Source organism: Sphaeramia orbicularis, chromosome 4, assembly GCF_902148855.1.
Source record: "Sphaeramia orbicularis chromosome 4, fSphaOr1.1, whole genome shotgun sequence".
Classification (NCBI taxonomy): domain Eukaryota; kingdom Metazoa; phylum Chordata; class Actinopteri; order Kurtiformes; family Apogonidae; genus Sphaeramia; species Sphaeramia orbicularis.
Genome location: NC_043960.1, coordinates 19793150 through 19814065, shown reverse-complemented (window position 1 = coordinate 19814065; position 20916 = coordinate 19793150). Strand labels below are relative to the sequence as shown.

At 40.5% G+C, this 20916-nt stretch overlaps 1 protein-coding gene and 1 pseudogene across 2 annotated transcripts; one reads left to right on the top strand and one right to left on the bottom strand.

Annotated features, from left to right (window-relative positions):
- The first annotated feature begins 1699 nt into the window (after positions 1-1699).
- On the top strand, positions 1700-7505 carry LOC115418689 (MARVEL domain-containing protein 3). Of its 2 annotated transcripts, none has more exons than XM_030133236.1 (4): positions 1700-1800; positions 2176-2302; positions 3481-3599; positions 4513-7505. In XM_030133236.1, the coding sequence occupies exons 2-4, from the start codon at positions 2202-2204 to the stop codon at positions 5151-5153; spliced, it is 861 nt and encodes a 286-aa protein (XP_029989096.1). In that variant the 5' UTR covers positions 1700-1800; positions 2176-2201; the 3' UTR covers positions 5154-7505. The 2 variants fall into 2 exon arrangements, with proteins under 2 accessions (XP_029989096.1, XP_029989097.1); XM_030133237.1 differs by having other exon boundaries at positions 1718-1800; positions 2200-2302.
- Positions 7506-9579: 2074 nt separating this feature from the next.
- Positions 9580-20916, bottom strand: part of LOC115418686 (PH domain leucine-rich repeat protein phosphatase 1-like) — a 28402-nt pseudogene continuing 17065 nt past the window's right edge.

Sequence of the window (20916 nt, the reverse complement as noted above, 5' to 3'; positions counted from 1 at the left end):
ATTTGATGATTAAGCTTTTAAATATAACACACATAGTGAAGATTATATATATTTTTTCCTCATTTTTTTCTTCACATTTTACAAAAAACAGTGTGTAGTTGCTCACATTTCAACATGAGTTGTCAACAGCTCCACCAAAGAGTGATTTTTCTGCTAAACTTTTCATATGGTTCAATTTCAGTGAATATTTACATGATAGATAGATAGATAGATAGATAGATAGATAGATAGATAGATAGATAGATAGATAGATAGATAGATAGATAGATAGATAGATAGATAGATAGATAGATAGATAGATAGATATCTAATAGTCACCAAAACTCAATGATTATCCTATAGAAGTCACAAACTGAATTAATTAAGAATAATGATGTTTAATGATCTCAATACGTCATGCAAGAAATCAATCATCAGACAATCAAAACAATTGTATTTATATTGGTTTATATTTTATATTTAGGACATATAAAGTGGATTATGATGTAGAATTATCTATATGTTAATTATTATCTTGATTGATATAAACGTATATACATGTTCCATTTAATATAAGTTAGTTTGTGTGTTGGTGACTTAAATTTGGGGTTCGGGTTAGGGGTTAGGGTTAGAGGGTTAAGGTTAGGGGTTAGGGTAGGGTTAGGTTAGGGGTTAGGGTTAGGGTTAGGGTTAGGGTAGGGTTAGGGTTAGGTTAGGTTAGGTCAGGTCAGGTTAGGTTAGGTTAGGGTAGGGTTAGGGTAGGGTTAGGGGTTAGGGTTAGGGTTAGGGTTAGGGTTAGGGTAGGGTTAGGGTTAGGTTTAGGTTAGGGGTTAGGGGTTAGGGTTAGGGTAGGGGTTAGGGTTAGGGTTAGGGTTAGGGTTAGGGTAGGGTTAGGTTAGGGGTTAGGGTTAGGGTTAGGGTTAGGGTAGGGTTAGGTTAGGCTAGGTTAGGGGTTAGGGTAAGGGTTAGGGTAGGGTTAGGGGATTAGGGTTAGGGTAGGGTTAGGTTAGGGTTAGGGTAGGGTTAGGATTAGGGTTAGGTTAGGGTTAGGAGTTAGGGTTAGAGTAGGGTTAGGGTTAGGGTAGGGTTAGGTTAGGGTCAGGGTAGGGTTAGGGTTAGGGGTTAGGGTAGGGTAGGGTTAGGGGTTAGGGGTTAGGGTTAGGGTTAAGGTTAGGTTAGGTTAGGTTAGGTTAGGGTAGGGTTAGGGGTTAGGGGGTCAGGGTTAGGTTCAGCCTGCTCCATTTTGAACACAGTAATGAAATGACTCAAATGTATGTATTTATCTGTTTGTATTATTCTAGCTCTATGTGTGAAGGCTTGTTTTGTCAGATGTTTACATCAGAGCATGAACAGTGATGCTTCCCACTAGTGTGTGAGTTCTTGTTCTCGGCTGCAGGGGCCTCATATAAATCTGGATTTATAAAAGAGCCTCTTAAACAACAACATTCCTGAGTGACACCACAGACAGACAAACAGACCACAGACAAACAGACCACAGACAGACAGACAGTCTTATTAAAAGGCCCACGCCGCCTCAAACAGGCTGAATCAAAACAGAGGCATCTTTAACTACACACACGCACGCACGCACGCACGCACGCACGCGCACACACACACACACACACACACACACACACACACACACACACACACACCAGGCTGTGTCAGAGGCTCCAGGACCGGGGTGGGACACCTCCGGCCGTCCCGAGGGACTCCGCCTCCTCCCGCCAGGTGGGTGTGGGGTTCCACCTGACGACAGGAGCCATAAGTTCACTCACTAATGTCGGTGTTTTAACAGCTTTTACCGGACACGACTCAACGGTAAGTTTGTGACCGACATGAAAAACCTTTATATGCTCAGATGTGAGGGTTAGTCTGAGCTCCTGTTCCAACTGGCTTCATTTTACGGTAAAACCTGTTCAATGGCGGCGGTTTGATGTTCACTTGTACTGGTGTTACTCCAGAACAGTTTGGTTTGACATGGTTAACAGAAAAGAAAGGACTATAGTAGAAATAAATCAGTAATTTCAGTATTTTTCAGTTTTTTTCAGTACGACCTTTAATGTGTTTAATCGACCGAAACGAAATTTTCGTTGTAACGGCTGTTTTCAGATGAACTCTAGCTAACAAACATGTACATAATCTAACATCTCTGCCTCTTTCTTGTGTTGTTTGTACTCTTCTTCTGTTGTAAAGGTCATTGTGTTGGTTTCGGTGCAGCTATGAGCCATCCACCCCGTTCAGACCGGGGACACCGGGACCGAAACGGAGACCGCAGACACCACCGGGAGTCCCCCGATGACAGGCGGGCTGCACCCGACAGGTACATCCGGTTCTATACAGTAACACAGGTTCATCTAATTGTTGTGTTTAAAGATATAGACTCCTGCTTTAGTGGAATGTATTTAATCAAGTACTGTTACTTCAAAAGTGAGATAAACCTACTTATTTATTTATTTATTTATTTATTTATTCATTCATATGTTGTACCTGAAATACCTCAAAGCTAGTGTCACCTGTACTTCCTGGATGTAGGTCATGTGATCAGCTGGTTATTGTGTTAGAAAATCAAAGCCCTAATACCAAGGTACTGTGCAAAAGTCTTAGGACACCTCTAGGCTTGTTGTTTTTGCAGGGCTGAAATGAGCATACATGTTTATTTCTAATTTTCTTCACATACTACAAGAATATACAGGGAATATGTGCACAGCCTTAAAAGATACAAAAACAATGGAACTAAATGGGTTGTAAAGGTTAAAGCACTGATTTAGTGTGACCTCTGACCCCATGACAAGAAGCAGCACAGTTGGAAACGTGTTGAATGAAACCTGGTTTGAAATATTAGAAAATTAATGCGATAAATGTGATATTGTCTGAACAAACGATGTTAAAGACATGTTAAGTGTAAAGGAAGGTCACGCTAAATGGTACCACTTAAGTTTATAGAAGCTGCTTTTTCCTTGAAACTTTAGTTTTTACTGCTGTATATACTTCACATACAGTTGTGTAAAAAATTATTAGACCATCAAGTCATCAAAAACAATGGTTATGCAATCAAGTACTAACTCCTTTGTGTATCATGTGACTAAAACAGACAGAAAAGAAAACATGAAATGCCTAAAAGCACTGTTTTTGACAGTACAATGCCATAGCTATTGATGTAAGAACTGAAGTGATTTTGGCTATTATTAAGAAAACATGGAAAATGGCTAGATATCAGCTCTGAAATTAAACTCATGGGATATTTTTGTTGGTATCGTTATATTTGTCCAAACAAATGTACCTTTAGTTGTACCAGGCATTAAAATGAACAAGAAATTGAAGAAAACAAGGGGTGGTCTGATAATTTTTTCCGCGACTGTATCTCAAATGTTTCTTATTATTTGGCCTCTGAAGTCTACAAAAGCCATTTAGTTCAGATTTTTTTTTAAATGTTCTTTTTGACTACTGTTTAGTCATTTCCTTTAAAATGGTATTCAGTGTTTTCAATGTGTGCATCAGGTCTTCCTCTCGTCCCCCGTACTACCCCCGGGAAGCTGGACCCCCTCCCAGAGACGCACGGGACGCTCATCCAGTGGAGCATCAGGAGTCCAAATGCATACACATCTGCTCCAGAAGAGGTGAGTCAGAGTCAGCTCCTCATAGAGGAGGAGGTGCTACGTCACCGGGCGGACTTTGGTTTCACTCTGTGGTGCGTACCTTCCTCCTCCCGCTGAATACTGGACAACCGTTTCCTGGTGTTTAACCGAGTCTTTTCTCAGAGTTCAGAGTAACATGACCCTTTAATGAGGGAGAAAGCTGATCACCTCAAATCTCTAGAAAACATTAATAACATGTTTTAAGCCATTTTAAGTCCCAGAGTAGGCCTACACTGAATGAACAAAATCTAAGTATCTTATAAATTGTTCAGTTAGAGGCCTATCTCTGATTACATTTAGACTAACTAAAAGGTAGGTATTTATATTTGATTATTTTTCCTCTATCCAAACTCTTTGTGCAAATTTTAAGCTCATCGTGGAACTGAATATAACGTGTGAATGTATGAAATAAAGTCATGATTACTGTTGATGACTTGGCCAGCTCAACTCAACAAATATTAGATTATTTGTCAGTTTTGTTGCTTTTCATTATTTTATGTTACTTATGTGATGTAGATCACATGATTAAATCCTATTTTACAACAAATTATTGTTGAACATTATTAGGTATTCTAATTGTAGAAGATTATTTTTGTGTTTATCGATATTTAAAATAGTGAAAAATGCATCATGAGTTTTCTGTCTTTCATATTTATTTGCTTGATCTCTTAACAGTTATCATAGACGTCTTCTAGTAATTTAATCTAGTAAAAGACCAGATTTTTTTATCAATTATCTAACAAATAATATGTAATAAATTGTCACAGAATGTGGTTGTTATTACATACTGAAGTGAAAATGTGTCAGGCTTTTTACAGAATGTGTTATTGCAGGAATAAAATGTAAATTGTTTTCATGAGTCTTGAAGCTCCTCCCTGTGATTCTTTCTTTTCAGGCATCGTTCTGATTTGTGCAGTTTTGACCAATGCCCTCGTCTTGATCTGTGTAATCGCAGCTCAGATGGTCACAACAGGTATGTCCTCTGCAGCTGGGATGGGCGGTTTTAACATTAACTCCAACTTCCAGCTGCAGGGCACTGAGCTGCAGCAGGTACGAGAACTGGACATGCAGTACAGCCAGATGAGAGCGCCAGGCATCTACGGCGGCATCACCTTCAGCCTCACCTTTGGCGTCCTGTCACTGCTTTTTGTCGTCGCTGGGAACAAACCTCCCCACCTGATGTCCAAGAAGCTCCTGTATGGAGCGCTGATTTTTCAGGCAGTGGGTGCAGTGGTGTACGTGGTCGCCGTCGGGCTCTACTTACACTTCATCATTGGGGTCAACTCAACAGATGTGTGTAAACGGCGTGAGCGGCTGTATGCACGTAACGGCTACACCTGGATGAACTGTGACGTGAGCGGTGCGGATGCAGCAGTGGCTCTGTTCGGGCTCATCACAGCCATCCTGTACATTGCCGGGACGGTGCTCACAATCAAAACCATCCGATGGGTGAAGCTCTGGGAGCAGGAGCAAAAACAGAAGCCTCGAGCACAGCCGCAGAGGGAGCCACTGAGACCTGAAACCACAGCTGTGTGAGGGGTCAAACAGGATGGACCACCAGGGCCCCTGGACCACAAACAGGATCAAAGGGTTAGAAGCTGCCTGAGATGCATCTATGGATGTACAAACGGAGCTGCAAGTTTGTCCTGGTGATCAGCAGGACCTCATTGATAATATCAAGGTAAGACCCTGTTTACACTTGGCTTTAAAATGCATTTTCATGATCTCATCAAGGATTTGATTCACTGAGTAACTCACAATATTAATGCTAATAATGAGTTTCGCACAATAATGATGACAATAGGATACAGTAATTTTGCAACACCATTATCTGGAAAACATACATGTAAAGGGGCAAAAAGTATCAATTATGTCTTTAATCCCAATATTATGCTTATATATTGTACAATAGAATATATTTTGTCCAATCCCTAAACTGAACATTTGTGGGCAACTGAGAAACCAAAAATATTTCAAAATCCAATCTGTATAGTTCTTTCCAACTCTTGAGATTGTACACCATTGTTCCTTTGCATTTTTTTCCTACACTGATCATGTATTATCCTGTTCTGGACTTGTCAGTCAAGCATTAGCATTTACACTGGGGATGAAAAAACGCCATAGATATATGATATTTTGCAGTAACAGTCATATGGATATTGACCTTGACCTTACTGTGATTTTGATAATATTAAGTATGCATTCTAAAACCAAGTGTCAGTACTTTTGTGCAGGGTTTTGTCTCTATTCCAGATGTTTTTAATAATGCCCATTGTCCACTCAGTGTAAAGTCTTTAGGCTGAGTGGGAGCACATACCCACAGGGACGAACTGTAATGAACATAAAAACGCAGCTGGCTCATGGTCTCACAAAGCCTAAGTGAGTGGGCGGTGTACTGAAGTCCAGTTTTACAGTACATCCATGGGCCAAGTGCCAAGAGAAGTATGCATGTCATTCAGCACACTGGACTCATCATTCCCATGGAGGAAGAGACGAATGCACTGTGTTTGCAATGCAGTGACAACTTAAGAGAAACACAGATATTCTAAAAGATTAATGGAGACACTTATCATGATAATTATAAACATGTTTTCAGGTTGGATTTACACCAGTGACAGTTTACCAAACTAATGTCCCTGTGTTATTAATAGAGGTTTCTTTTACCCCTGACAGTACACACCACCACTATACCTCCATTTTCTCCAAAAGGCAGATATTTCGTTTTAAGTTTTTTGTTTTTTTTTTACTGTTATGGTATCAATATACTACTTTCTGCAGTGCAGTATTGTCCAAATACATTTTGGAGGCTGTAGTATCTCAGGCTTTCCTAACACTGCTTTAATACCAATGAAGAGGCAGATAATGAAAATAAATGTGGGAACTTTCTGTTATGGATTCAGAGATACTGATGTTTTAACTGCCATCAGCTACCTGTCACTATGATGTTCATCTTTACTTTACTTTCATCAGGAGTATAAGTAAATGAATCCTTTAAAGTTTGTATAAAAAAAAAGTATTCATGTACACTTTATGTGACAAGATGAAAATATTAACTGGAACACCCTCTGAAGTCTGATTTGTGACGTGGACGTAGTTGGACTTCACTCTATGCATCCACAGTAGTGTAAGCTCAGTAAGATCAGAACATGCTTTATATGTTGTGTGTAATGTTTCTGTGGGCTTGCGCTGCAGTTGTTTTTTTCATCAGAAATAATGTAGTTACAAATATTGCATGATGCAGTCAGATGATCTCAGGTATAAATGCATCTTCAGCAGTATTTGAACAGTATTGCTCTGCAGACAGTTCTGTATATATTGGCATAACTAGAAAATAGTAATGAACAGAAGAAGACAGATTGACATTTAAGTGTAGCTCTGTCCTTTGAGGAAAATGGAGGTGTCCATAAACTTTGGACAGTAGTGTGTGTGTGTGTGCATGCTTTAATGCTCGTAATCTGCTCATCTTTGTGAGTGTTAAGGCTTTTAGACTCAGGCACAGTGAATACAAATGCAGTTTATCCACTGTTTTTATGAGACAGCACTGATTATTAGTGTGTTTGTGGTTGGTTTAGTAAGCTCACACTGGGATCAGGATCTGTGATGTGTATTTAAGTCAGCTGTGTCAAACATATGTCTGTGGGCCAAACCCAGCCCACCATACGGTCCAGTCTGGCCCCTGGGATAAAGTTGTGAAATGCAAAAATTATTAACAGTCAAGTGTGTCAAACTTATTTTAGTTCATGTGTTACATACATATCGATTGAATCTCAAGTGGGTTAGAAGAGTAAAGTACTATCATAATGCCCTATGAATAATATCAACTCCAAATTTTTGTCTTTAAAGTAAAATTACATGAAAATATTTACATTTGCAAACTATCCTTTCACGAAAAATCTGAACAACCTGAACAAATATGAACAACCTGAAATGTTTTAAGAGAAGTAAGTACAAGTTTAACAATGTTCTGCCTGTTAGTAAATGTTTTGTGCCTTTTGTAGACCCACTGTGATCTGTAAGATGGAATGCACATTTGTAAATTATAAGATGGGACATGATATTTTTTACATTGCACTTTTTTTTTCTTTCAGAAATTTCAGGTTTTTCACATTTTTTAAAGAATAATTTGTAGATGTGAACATTTTCATAATGTGATTTTACTTTTTTCACTCTAAAACATTGAGAAAAGTTTGGAATTGACATATTATATTATATTATATTATATTATATTATATTATATTGGGCTGTATGTGGCCCCTGAGCTAAAATGCGTTTGACACCTCTGGTTTAAGTGCTTTTTGATACTGGTTCAGTTGTTAGTAATGTGAACTGTTTTTTTTTTTTAACTGGTTTTGTTTTTAATACCATGTGATTTTTATGATGTTCTTTTTTTTTTTATACTATAAAACTACACAGCTCCATAAATAAACCCGTGTTAATACACCTCACCTCAGGACTGTTTGTATTCACATATGTAATGACCCTGGTGGCCTATAGGGGGCATCAGAGCTCTGGTGCTCGGGTCACCTCATGTCCCCTCCAGGGGCTTCCTGCCAGCCCAGACATCACTGCCGTGTCCCCGCTCCACTGTAGCACAAAGGGCCACACATACACACAAGGACACAGCAGTGATGTAACTGTCGAACCGTTCAGTCAAGACATAATGACCAACAAAAGAAATCCTCCAGAGTGAGGGAATTAGCAGAGCTCCAAACGGACCATCACCACCGCCAGCACAATGTGGTGATTGTGGCACAGCAGCACAAACATCACAGCATGGACACAAAAATACAACTTTTGTGCTGCTGTCAGTTCATGTTCATTACTTGTAGATTTTAAGGACGGTCTCTTCAAGGGTCAGTTCACACAAAAAATACGTATTCTTGTTCAGTTTTGACACTCCAGTAACTGTAAGGGTTGAAAACACTCTGATGCTGTCTTAACGATTGTGTAAATGTAATGACTAAATCAGAGGGATTATCAAGATCACTGCTTACTTTTCTTTACTGTTGAACAAAAATTTAAAATGCAACACAGACATGTTTGTAATATATGCACTGTCATGTTTGTCCAGTCATTACACTGAGTCAGTGGAGCTTTGTTTTGTAAACTTTTTACTTAAATAATCCAGTGCTGCCTTTTAATGTTATTGTTTGTTGGTACTGCATATGTTTGATCTACAAATGTAATAAACAAAATTCATTTTTCATTGTGTTTTGGCTTGAGTTAATGTCAAACTCATCTGTTGTCTCTGCTGAACACGGTAAATCTGTCCTATCACTGTTGTAACAGTAATATAGGATTATTAAATATTCACACCTATATACTTACATATTTTGCTTATACATGTATATTTCAACACAAATATGACCAATGCTGCAACACAAACTGAATAAACTTCTTACGAAAATCGGAATGATCTCATTTTGAGCATGTAGTTTAGTTTTCCTAAAAAGCACCATATTCCACATTTTATTTACCTTTGAACTACAAGTTCAATTTCCAGACATATGAGTTTGCTGGAAAAAAATGTATTCATGAATTCTAGAGGAATGAATGAATATCATTTGTCCAGTGCAAAAGTATACACAGTTTAGTTCATAAGTCTGCATATAATCAAAGTGTGAAGAGTTTGGAAAAACTGGACATGAAATTGTGCCAAGTGTGAAAAACTACTTATCAAGAGGAGCATCTACAAACTACTGTCAAGGATCAAGTTTTGCATATTTCACAAATTTCCTTATACATTTTAATTTGGTTTTCAGATAGCAGCATTCTTTGTCTATACTTTAATTACTTTCTGTTTTATGTCAACTGTGACAGATGCTATGACTTACAGACTGCAAACCTAGTTAAATAAAGTCACCTGATGTGACCATGAAAACAGCCCAAGTGACAGGATGGTCCATTAGTGAGTAAAACAAACCAGAACCAACACATCTTCAAAAACTCCAGGTCAACATTATGTGCTTATTTGAAAACTTTAATTTATTTTATAGCAAAAGTAGTTCTCTTGTGCGATTTGCCATTGTCGGTAGTCTGTAACACTGTTCTGAGAACATTCATTGAGCTGGTAAACACTGTGGGACTCCTCCCGTCAGCGTGTCCTCACCACTGCAGCCTCACTCTGAACTCTGCACACCCCCGCAGCACAAACCTGGAACATCAGCCTTGTGAAAAATCATCTTTTCTCTCAGAGAATATTAATTAGTATGCTTCAGTGACTAGGTCACTTTAAAGTATTAAACTCCTATGAGTTAGTCTGACAGCTCACTAACTCTGACAACTGTAAGGCCAACAGCGACGACAAAAAGGGGAAATGTCGACTGTAACACAACAACACAATGGTCCATTCCTCAAAGTACCATTTACCAATGACGGGTGACAAATTAAAGGAAAAAAAACAAAACTGTTTTGTTAAAGTGAAGCCTTGGCATCAATTTTACATGTCTTTGGAATATGTGTCAACCAGTCATGATATTCAATATTCAGCTTTCTACAACAAACAGTATCAGTTTTACCCTATAAAACTAATTTACAAGTGCTCTGTTTTGACTCTGCCTTGGTTAGGAATGACCAGAGTAATGTCATGACTAATAGGCCTATTTATTTATTATTACATTACTTCCTATTTATATTCCCTTCAGTTTAAAGCCAAAACTGACAAAAAGCTGTTAAAAATATGACTGAATTGTGGCTTTATCTAGTCGTTAAGTTTAAGACCCTCACCTCACCCTCCCCTACAGTGGATGCAAAAAATACAAAAGGATCTGGGGCCAGTGTTCAGTCTGTCCGTTCTTTTTGGTTGAGGTGATATTTACTCTGGTCCACACTCAAACTTTAGCTGATTCCATAAATGTGTTTTATGTGCATTTGAAGTGTTTATGAAGAAGGCAAAATCTAGAAAAAAAAACAAAACAACAAAAACACCTGAGTTTTATGCTCATGTGTTTTGGTTTTGCCTTTATTGAAGGCGAGTTAATGTGCTTAGTGGAAACATGGCAGACGGTGGAGGTGAACTGCTCCTTCTGCAGACAGAAACGGATCAATCTGAGGTAACAGAAACACTACTTCTACTGAGGTAACTGTACACTATGAAAAAAATAATAAGGAATATTATATTACATGTGTGTAAAAACTGAACACTTAACTTTTAAAGGCATTTCGTCTTGGCACCAAAATGTATGTTTACTTCTCTCCATTCTCTATGAGACCAGTCCCATCAGGCTTTTACTTTAACTTGTCACCCGTCTAAAGGATTCACGTCGAAGTCGAATGAAAAGCGTTCAAGGTGCTTCTTCCGATGAATGATATGGTACAAATTAATGACATTAAACGTGAAGATTAATCAACAGAAAGGGTTATAAAATTGCATTGCATTTCCTGGGGCATAGAGTTAACAGTATAAAATTAACAAAAATCCTAAACTAAACACAGTCTCTCAGGTCCGTAACAGTTCAGTAAAGCATAACCAGATATCTGAGGTTTTGGAGGGGAGCATAACCGAGTTTTCCATCTTCAAACTGAAATCCTGGAGGAGGCTGTTGGTAGAAATTAGAGCGGTGTGACGAAAATAGTCTGCAGGTTTCGTGGTAGGGCGTGTGCTTGCTGGTTGTGTGGCCTGCATCTGCTCCTGCTGCTGCTGCTGGATGATCTGGCCGTACTTCCTCCTCCAGCTCCGGGGGGATGATGAGCTGGTCGTCGGGGTCGGGCTGGGCGGGCGCGTTGAAGTATCCCCCCTGCTTTCTGACGGGGGCGTCGGCCGCCTCCTCGATGACGTCCTGGTTCCTTCCTTGCAGGACGACGGAGCCGTTGCGCGAGCTCTCGGCGGCCCAGAGTCCCAGACGGCGAGGACGCGGGATGGGGGGAGGGGCTAAGGGGAGGAGGCGTGGAGAGGTAAGGCTCCAGAATGAGGAGAATGTTTTGATGTTGTGGAGTGTGGGGGGGCGGAGCATTCGCGGCCGTGCAGACAGTGGACGTCAGCCTCCACCTCCACGCGGCTTCCGTTGGAGAAGACTCCTCCGGCGATGGGCTCCTCTTCCTCGCTGTCAAGCCCGTTCATCAGACAGAGCGCCGGAAAACTGCCTCTGGAACCCCCCTACTCCACCTGCGGGCCTCCGTGCTCCAGGTCTCCCAGGCAGGTTCAGGTGCGAGGCGAGGGGCTCGGCCTGCGGCGGCGGCTCCTCTGAGGACGCCGTCGACCCCACCTCGCTGCTCATTTCTGACGTGCTGAACTCACTGCTCAGCTCGCTCACTGTTCCCGAGGACGCTGGCGGTAACGGGATGCCCCCGTCGCCGGTTCCCGAGTACGGGTGGGTACTGCTGTGGGGTGTGGGGCTCCCGGACCAGGCTCGGCGGTGGGGGCGGCGGCTCACAGAAGCAGCAGCAGTCTTCTGTGATGCTGAGCTGCACCAACCACAGCGCTGAGGCTGTCGGAGCAGCCGTAGCTCTGCGCCAGGGTCACCAGCTTCTTCGCGGCGGCCAGAGCGTCGGAACATTCCTGACCGGCCTCCACCGCCTCGCTTGGGAGACAACATGTCCCACAAGCCCCGGCTGCCCAGGAGGAAGAAACTCGTCCTGTGGAGTGAGTGTCACCGTGGAGACGTGGGGACGGGGCGTCACAGATGTACACAGGAAGGAGTAACCCATAATCGGGTGCAGTCTGTAACCTCCGCTGACTTTATTATCCTGGAGAAGAATTATTACAACATGCCATTATTACAACATGCACAGTGAGGCCTCAATTTATGATTATTTCTAGTGCATATTTCAGTACCAGTTTATTAATGAATTGAACATTTTGAAAGCCTCAAATACTTATTTTTTTGGCAGAATTTAACATCTAAACCCAAAGATATTTAACCTTTAATCAATCAAAAATAATGTAAAGCAGCATTTTAGATCCTTTAAAAATGATCAAGTAAAGAGAAGAAAAACTCAGTTAAACTCATAAATGTATGGAACAGCCGCAGCACAATCCACAGTCATTGTCTCTACAGTGTTACACTTTTTATATTATGGTCATTACAGACTCAAATCACAAGTATAATTTAATAAGGTTGTATGATTTGATAAGGTTATCGCAGACATAATACAAGGCAAGTGGTGGTGTCTGCAGTGATGAACAGGACCATGCTTCAAACAAAAAAAACTCGCCAAAAGTTTTTTTCTTCACAATATATTTATAAATCTCATTTCATTACATTGAAGCTCTTTAAATTTTTGTTCTTCCTCTGTAATCTCGTAGACTCTGTGATCTATAATCTTTTTTCTTGAAAATTCCCAGTTTCAACCTCTCACGTCATGCAAACCTTACAAAGTTAACGTGATTCTTTGACAACAAAAATTGTATATCGCCATCACATGATCCGATTTTTTTCTTAATATTAACTGAGTTTCTTTAAAATCATAAATTATATAAATTTCCCACTCTATTCTAAAAGAATATCTGAGTTTCTTTCTTGCAAATCTACAACTTTAATCTCAGAAATATCCTCTTTACAACTCTCAGATACTTGGTATTACTTTTCTATTTATCACACTGACTTGGCTGATAATAATAATAATAATAATGATAATAACAATAATAATAATAATAATAATAAATACAAAAATCCATCATCATCTCTGTGCACTTTCAGCCTTTTGGAGCAGGACCTAACACACACCGGTCCCTCTCACCTCTGTGATGATGGCGTTGTGCTGGCGGACCCTCTGGTACTCCTGCTCCTCCTTCACAGTGTGAACGGTGGACAGTTGCATAGCTTTGCCGTTTCGACACAGCACCGCCTGACACCGACCCACATTGGCAGTTTTGAGGGTGAAGCAGCCGCTGTGTTCGCCCGGAGCCACAGGATCGTGTCTGATGTGACACAAAGCTGCCGAGCCGCCCATCCTCTGTCCTGCTGTGCCCAGTTTCCTGCAGAGGAGCAACAGAGACGCTACAGTTAGAGCAGGGGGTTTCATGTTTACAGCAATTTCTCTTCTTGTTTTTTGTGCACTTTTAGTTGTAAAAGGGGGGTTTGCTATGTCCCTTTTGGGTTATATTTGGAGGTATTTGTCAGAGGCAAGATCCAGCTTCTAATGTTTTTATTTCAGTTGATGAAAATGCTTCGTTCCGCACCCTGTTTTTGTTATTTTGGTAGTTTCCTTTAACAATAATAATCTAAATATACATTGATGGAAACTTTTTTTGGACACCCAAAGCATTAAGAATCTCTCTTCTGCACATGCTCTGTTCCATCGAGGTCAAAACTGGATGTTTCAGCAAGAGAATAACCTTTAAAACATCTAGGGTATGACACGTTGAACATGTCAAGAATATAGTTTTGTTATGTTTTCTTGTTAACAATTAACAAAATAATAATTTGCATTGTTTGTGTCTGTCGGATGCAGCAACAGCTTTTGAAACACAAAAAAGATTTTCCGCAAATATTTCATGATAATATTTGAATTATGTAAAACTATAAGAGCATCTAAATACTTTTTTCCCACTACTGTAAACATATTTATTCAACAATCATGTTTGTGCATTGTTCAACAAATCCCTTTGAGCTGTGTTTACCTTTGCATTGTGAGAAAAGTGCTGGTCATGTAGTCCTCCTGCCTCTGACCTCTATGGAGCTCCTCTGCCAACACATCTCCCATGGTGCACTGCAGCAGGTAAGGCACCTCGACGTTCCTGTCTCCGTCGAACACTCCGTACAGAGCCTCTCGAATGCCACAGAAACTGTCCAGAGCCAGAGCAGCCACACACAGCCTGAGGACCAAAACACAAGAAGTAGCTATTAATGTAGCACTGAAACAACAACAAATGGAAACAATAAAACCAAGTCTTCATTTAAAGGCTACGCCACCACTGCAGCTGCAGGTCTTAAAAAATACTGCAGTCCTGATTATACTGCAGAGGCTACTGTGGCATTTTAAATACAAAGGATTCTGCTAATCAGATTTTAGACCTTCGAGTATTTCTGATCTGCAACCTGCTTATGATTAAAGGAAACGTGTAAGAGAGGTTTCTGCAAGTTGACCAATCGAAGTATTACACTGAAGAACTTTTTAATACCACACATAACAGCATTTAGGACCTGATTTACAATTATAAGAGGCCAAATGTACAACAATAAACAGTAGCTGTAGTTACATGGGCAATATTTCTTCAGTCTGACTGAAATCAATCCGATTAACATTTCCAACTTTGCTCTTTATATAGATGCTAAATGAAGTTCATATGTTCCAGAGTATTTAATCAGAACATTTACATTATTTTGAAAGTTAACACATAAAAACTGAATTGTGAGAACTGAATATGAGGACATGATGGAGGGGGGACAGACTTGTTTTTGACTCCAGAGGCCTCGGTGTAGCTGTGGCTCCAGACGGCAGGAGCCCCGTGGCTTTCATTCACACATGGAGCTGAAGGAGACGGATCCACCCTGAAACACCGGATGTTACTGCAGGGGGGAGGAGGGAAAGAAAAGAACATCAGCATGCTGGTTTATTGATCACATGCGCTGCACCTCCGCTGGCTCATGCGGCTGCGCAGCAGTATGTCTGCAGTACAGTTCAGGTTCGTACTTGAGGAGCTCCAGGCTCTTGTGGTCCAGGTTGAGGCGAGGGTTCCCTGTGAGATCCAGTTCCTGAAGTTTCGGAGGGAGCGTCTCTGGTAGAGTCACCTCCGTCAGCTCGTTGCAGCTCAGGTCGACACACTGAAGCACAAGGGAGGCAGTAAGAGAGATGAGGACGTAACACATTTCATAACAGAGTAATCCTGAACACCCATTCTAAAACATCTGATACATTTCACTGCACAGCATCAGCAGCTAAAGGCAGTTTGGATGAGGAGTATTTATATTAATATTTTGTTTTATAGATATTTGTGCATATTGCTTTTTCATTATTACAGTACCTACCAATTTATTGCTGTAGCGTAAGTATTACACTTACCAGTCCATCTTTCTTAACCTTAACCAACCCCTGACCCAGTGAAATTATTTTCCCATCATGCTATGCTTTCCTAACCTGCTTACTCTTTCAAAATATATTATTCCTGGAGCAGCATTTGCTGATTCTGACTCAGGAATTTTGTGTATCAAGAGAGATTCATAATGCATTCTGGCATCCCTACAACACACACACACACACCTACACTTACACCTACACACACACACACACACACACACACACGCACACGCACACACGCGCACACACCCACACACACACACACACACACAGACAGGAGAATAAAACCACCATTTGGGCTCAGACACAGAGATTAGGGAGTTGCTGGAAGATTACAAAGGATTTCCTGATCTGGAACAAACCATTAAAGATGAACACTGAGGTTGATAAAGATGGCCAGAGGAAGATGGATTTCTACAGACTAAAACTATATTGATTTTGATTTTCATCCTTAATTTGTGGATCCAACTATGAAAAGCACTGAACTATAAAGAGATACCTGGGTATATCTCAGACTAACCTTGATCTCAGGCAGTTGGAGGACTTCTGGTAAGGCGTTGATGCAGTTGGAGGTGGGCGGAGAGCGTGTGCAGCCGCTGACAGTTGAGGATGGTGGTGGGCACGGCCCTCAGTCTGTTGCCGCTCAGGTCCAGCTCCTCCAGCTGCTCCAGTCGAGCCAGTTTACTGCAGGAGGCGGATGCACAGTTATTTCAGAGTGCTGCTGCTGCAAAGCTTTATTTTAGGAGACACATTTTTCAAACTCTCATGACCTAAACCACATTGTGAGGAAAGGCTGGATGATAAATAAAGTCCCCACTGTAAGAACTTCTTACCTGACTACCACTTGTAAACTCAACTCTACATTTCAGCTCAAGTCCACTTACTGTTAAGCTACTTTTCCTGGGAACCATGAAAAATGCCTGACATAGCAGTTTTGATTGTAACTGAATCAATAACAGTGCTTGGAATGATTATTGCACCACTTATTTTGGGAGATTTCTCACTTTTTAAAACCATACAAAAAATTGAACAGTTTGTGTTGGGAGAGTTAATATTCTTACACTGAGATGTTGTGCAACTTAGACTCCCTCTTAAAATGACAAAACCTTGTTTCTCTGCTGAAATATCATGCAAACCATTTTTAACCCTTGTTTTGTCTTATAATTCTTTCATTTAGCTCGATAAGGATTAAACTTAGCTCAGTATTAGCTGGAACAGATTAATACAGTAGAGTCTGATATATTTTCTTAAATGATATTACTTTTCTAATGAAAAATATGTTTATTTCTTAAGCGATTATTAATCCTTTTGTTCTAACTGGAAAAAATATGACTCATTTCCCAGAAACAAGGCTTTCTACTTTCCTGTTTACCTTTGATTTTAAGATGTTTAATTTGACCATACAGTGCTTAGAATGAGTGCTGCATCCTTATTTAAAGACATGTCTCTTTTTTTAATGTATTATGTTTCTGTGAATCTAAATAAGTCTGAGTTGGGGCAAGGAAGAGAATCTAGACACAGGAATGTAACCAAGTACACAACTCTAAGAGGGATTCTCCAACTCGAGAGCTAAATGTTTATACTTTTAAAGAGTTCAAGTGGAACACAGAAAGACCGTTTGTTACAGAGATATGATGACTTGTTGTAGTAGCTGTGCGTGGTACCTGGCGGTGAAGGTCTGCAGCTGGTTGTAGGCCAGGTGAAGCACCCTGAGGTGGCTGTGTCCTGTTAGCAGCGGGACGCACTTGTCTGTCAAGCTGTTACTGGTCACATAAAGCTCCTCCAGGCCACTGAAACTGTCCTCTGCTAGGCTGGCTGGAGGCAGATTCTCCAGCTTATTGGCACACACATTTAAGTATCGCAAACTGCCAGAAAAATGAGATAAATACAACTAATTAGTGGGTTTACAAGGTTTCTGCAGGTTTTCAAGAGATTAAATGTAAAGTTTTAGGAATTCGATAAGATTTTACACAAATGGAGCTAAGTATTATTCGTGCAGAGTGACCAATCTTTAAATGTGAGTAGTTTTAAGTTCAGCTTCGTGTTCATAAACCAAGGAGGAAAACTAAAATGCATGTTGTTGTTTACCTCTGTGCTTTGATGAACAGGTTGTTTGGGAGCTCAGTCAGATGGTTGTGCTGAAGGTCCAGCACCTCCAGCTGTGATCTTTCCAGCCTCTCCGCCAGCCGGCACATATTATTCCAACCTGCAAGCATCTTCCTCAAGCTCCCAGAGGACAACAGCCTGCAACACACAAACAAGCCTGTAAATCAGGAGACGAGACCTAAAAAAAAAAAAACAAAAAAAAACAAAGATTCTGACCCACATGCTCAACGGTAGCATTTTCTGTAGCCTGCAGGAGAAGACAGTTTGATATCATCATGCACATGCACCCTAAGAAAAACTATGATTATACTGTCTGTGTGCTGTATAAAAAGCCTTGTGGGGAACCACTTGCATGCAGCAGTGAACATGTTTTAATTGCTTGACCGTAGACACTGCTGAAGGCTGTGGTCAGACTTAAAATAGCGCTATGTTTAGAAAAGGGACTGTTGCTACAGGTATTGATATTCTGCACAAAAGAACTTTTTAAATGATAAATGTCTGCTGTCTTTTTAGCTGCACATCAGTGGAAAGTAATTGACCTAGCAAAAAAATAACTAACAAGAAAAGCACTCAGAGAGCGCAGACCTCCGCCAAGGCAGATCTGCCCCCCCGATCACCACCAAAATTTAATCATTTCTTCCTTGCGCCAGTATCAACATTTCCTGAAAATTTCATGAAAATCCATCCATAACTTTTTGAGTTATCCTGCTAACAAACAAACACCCAAACACACAAAGCAAAGCGATCACAATATCTCCTGGTGGAGGTAACAATCCTTTTATCATCTGTGCGGGTATCTCACCTGTAAAGGTTCAATATGCAAGACCTGTATGTCCTGGAGCCTGTTTTGTGTAATTGTTGCTGTTAACTAACTACATTTTTAAGCAAACAGACATCTCAATTGCCTTTATTCATGACAACAGTCTGTGCTTTGATTTCTATGTAGGGTACTCAGGTCAGTTTTTTCTGTAAAAATCATTATGCTTATTGAGATGTTAAGTACCCCTCTTCTGCTCCTCTACAACAGTTTGCAACTTCAGCTACTGTAGGAGTACAAATGTTTTACTACATTGCTTAAAAGAGGAATTTAGCTTAACTTAAAACCCGCTTGTTTTTATCTGTACAAACAGTCATATCAAAACTATTTGTATTCACATATTTGTTCTATTAATGAAGAGTCTGACTCTGGATATTTGGCTTTATATAAACCTCATGCCAGTGTAAAATGGTCAAAGCTCTGTAAGGTAAAGTGCAATACTTCATACAAATGTTCCTCCTTCCTTTTTTACGTCTAGGACTTTCTTCTTGCTTTTACATTCGTTGTCCCAATACCATGTAACCAATGAGGCAAGAAAAGTTCTCACATAAGTTTCCACTTTAATTTGTCTACACCAGAGGACAACATATACAGTGTTGGTGTGGAAATGGACTGACTTTCTGATAATGTATTAGTGTGACACTCACTGTATGGGCAGCTCAGCAACAGAATTATGGTTGATGTCCAACACTTCCAGTCTGCTGCTGTCACACACCCAATCAGGGACAAAGCACAGCATGTTCCTTTAAATAAACAAACACAATCAGCTTAGAACAGGCACACAGTCTGCTTTTCCTCACTGTAAATAGGACAGAGGTGCTTCATACCAGGATAAATCCAGAACAGTCAGATTCTCTGGCACAGGGTACACATCCAGCTGCTTCAGCTCTACAAACACAACATACATCACTGTGATGATGTGTAGTTTCAAACACAATGTTTAACTTTTCTTGAGCACACACTAAGCGTTACCGTTGTGTGAAGCGTGGAGGCTCTTTAGGGCGTGGCCACTGACTCTAAGGAGAGAAAGGCGGTTTCTGTCACAGCGAAGGACTTCCAGCCTGCATAGACAGTGAACATCCAACTCCTGCAGACCAGTGTCTCTCAGGTCCAGATGGACAATGTGGACCAGCTGCTCTGGATCTCCCACTGTCACACTTTGAAGCCAGTTCAGCCTGTGCAAGAAGGAACAGTGAAGGTCATAAGGACAGGTTAAAAGGAGAGGGCAGCTGGGGGTTAGGCACAACAAGGTTTAATTTGGTTACAAATAAAGTTCACTTTCATCATTGAATAGTCAAAAATGTTTTGAATATCCCAAACTAACTAACATGGGGTTTACGCGAAATTTTTATGGATTTCTACAGGTTTCTACAAGTTACTTCAAAGACTTTTTGAAATGACTACAATATGATTTAAGACTCATGTGCCTGACCTCACATTGAAAATGAAATAAACCAGACAAAAACAGCTGCCTCATATACACCTAAACAATGAATCCTGGTCCTTAACAGTTGCAAACTGACAAAAGGACAAGTTGTTTCATCTTTAATTTTAAGTCTTTCACTCTATTTTGACCATTACTATCAGCTGAAAAAGACTTACCAGACCTTGAGTTCTCATTGTTTGACAAAATACTCATGTCAAGGCAAAACAATAACCACACGGGCTTCTTCTGAAGGTCTTAAAGGTGATTCAGATCATAAAACTAAACTCAGAAGATGACAATGTGTTTGCTGAGTTACACCTTGTAAATGCACCTTGGCTTGAACCAATTTAACAAATCAAATTCTTGTTGCAATTAAAATACAGGTAAAAAGGCCTAAGTTAAATATTTGACATTAAGAGATAAAAGCCACAGGATAAAACCTGCAGAACAGGCTGAGTCATATTTAAATGCAGAGCACATTTTTCCTGCAGTATCTTGGGAAGTGTTAGATGTCAGTCGAGCTTTGTTCCTTCTAAAAATGTCAGTGTGGATATGTTTACCTGAGATCTATGTGGCGAGCAGGCAGCCACTGCAGACCGGCCATATCCAGGACAGAGAGTTGGTTTCCTGCCAGGCAGAGTCTCTCCATTCCGCGCAGTTTCTCCAGGACAGGAGGGACGCAGATGAAACAGTTGAAGGATAAGCCGAGGTAGGTCAGGCTCTCCAGAGACCCCAGCTCTGCAGGTAATGAACTCAGATGGTTCCCATCCAGGAGAAGAGTCTGCAGGCTGCACATGAAACACAAGCTATGAGCAAACCTAGTCTAACACTTAAGGGTCTTTTTAAGTTGTTGCTTACACATGAGTATAACAGTTTCTGCTGGTAGCAAATTAAACTTAAGACATTTTTCAGGTCCATACTGGAAAAAAGGTGTAAAGAACATGAGGGAAAACCAGAACCAGACTTTGCTGGTGCTCTTCATCTGAGAACAG

Excerpts from the sequence above, each read along its gene's own strand:
- LOC115418689 (XM_030133236.1), top strand. The coding sequence starts at position 2,202 with ATGAGCCATCCACCCCGTTCAGACCGGGGACACCGGGACCGAAACGGA. Across the intron at positions 2,303-3,480 it reads AGGCGGGCTGCACCCGACAG|GTCTTCCTCTCGTCCCCCGT; the intron begins GTACATCCGGTT and ends TGTGTGCATCAG. Across the intron at positions 3,600-4,512 it reads ACACATCTGCTCCAGAAGAG|GCATCGTTCTGATTTGTGCA; the intron begins GTGAGTCAGAGT and ends CTTTCTTTTCAG.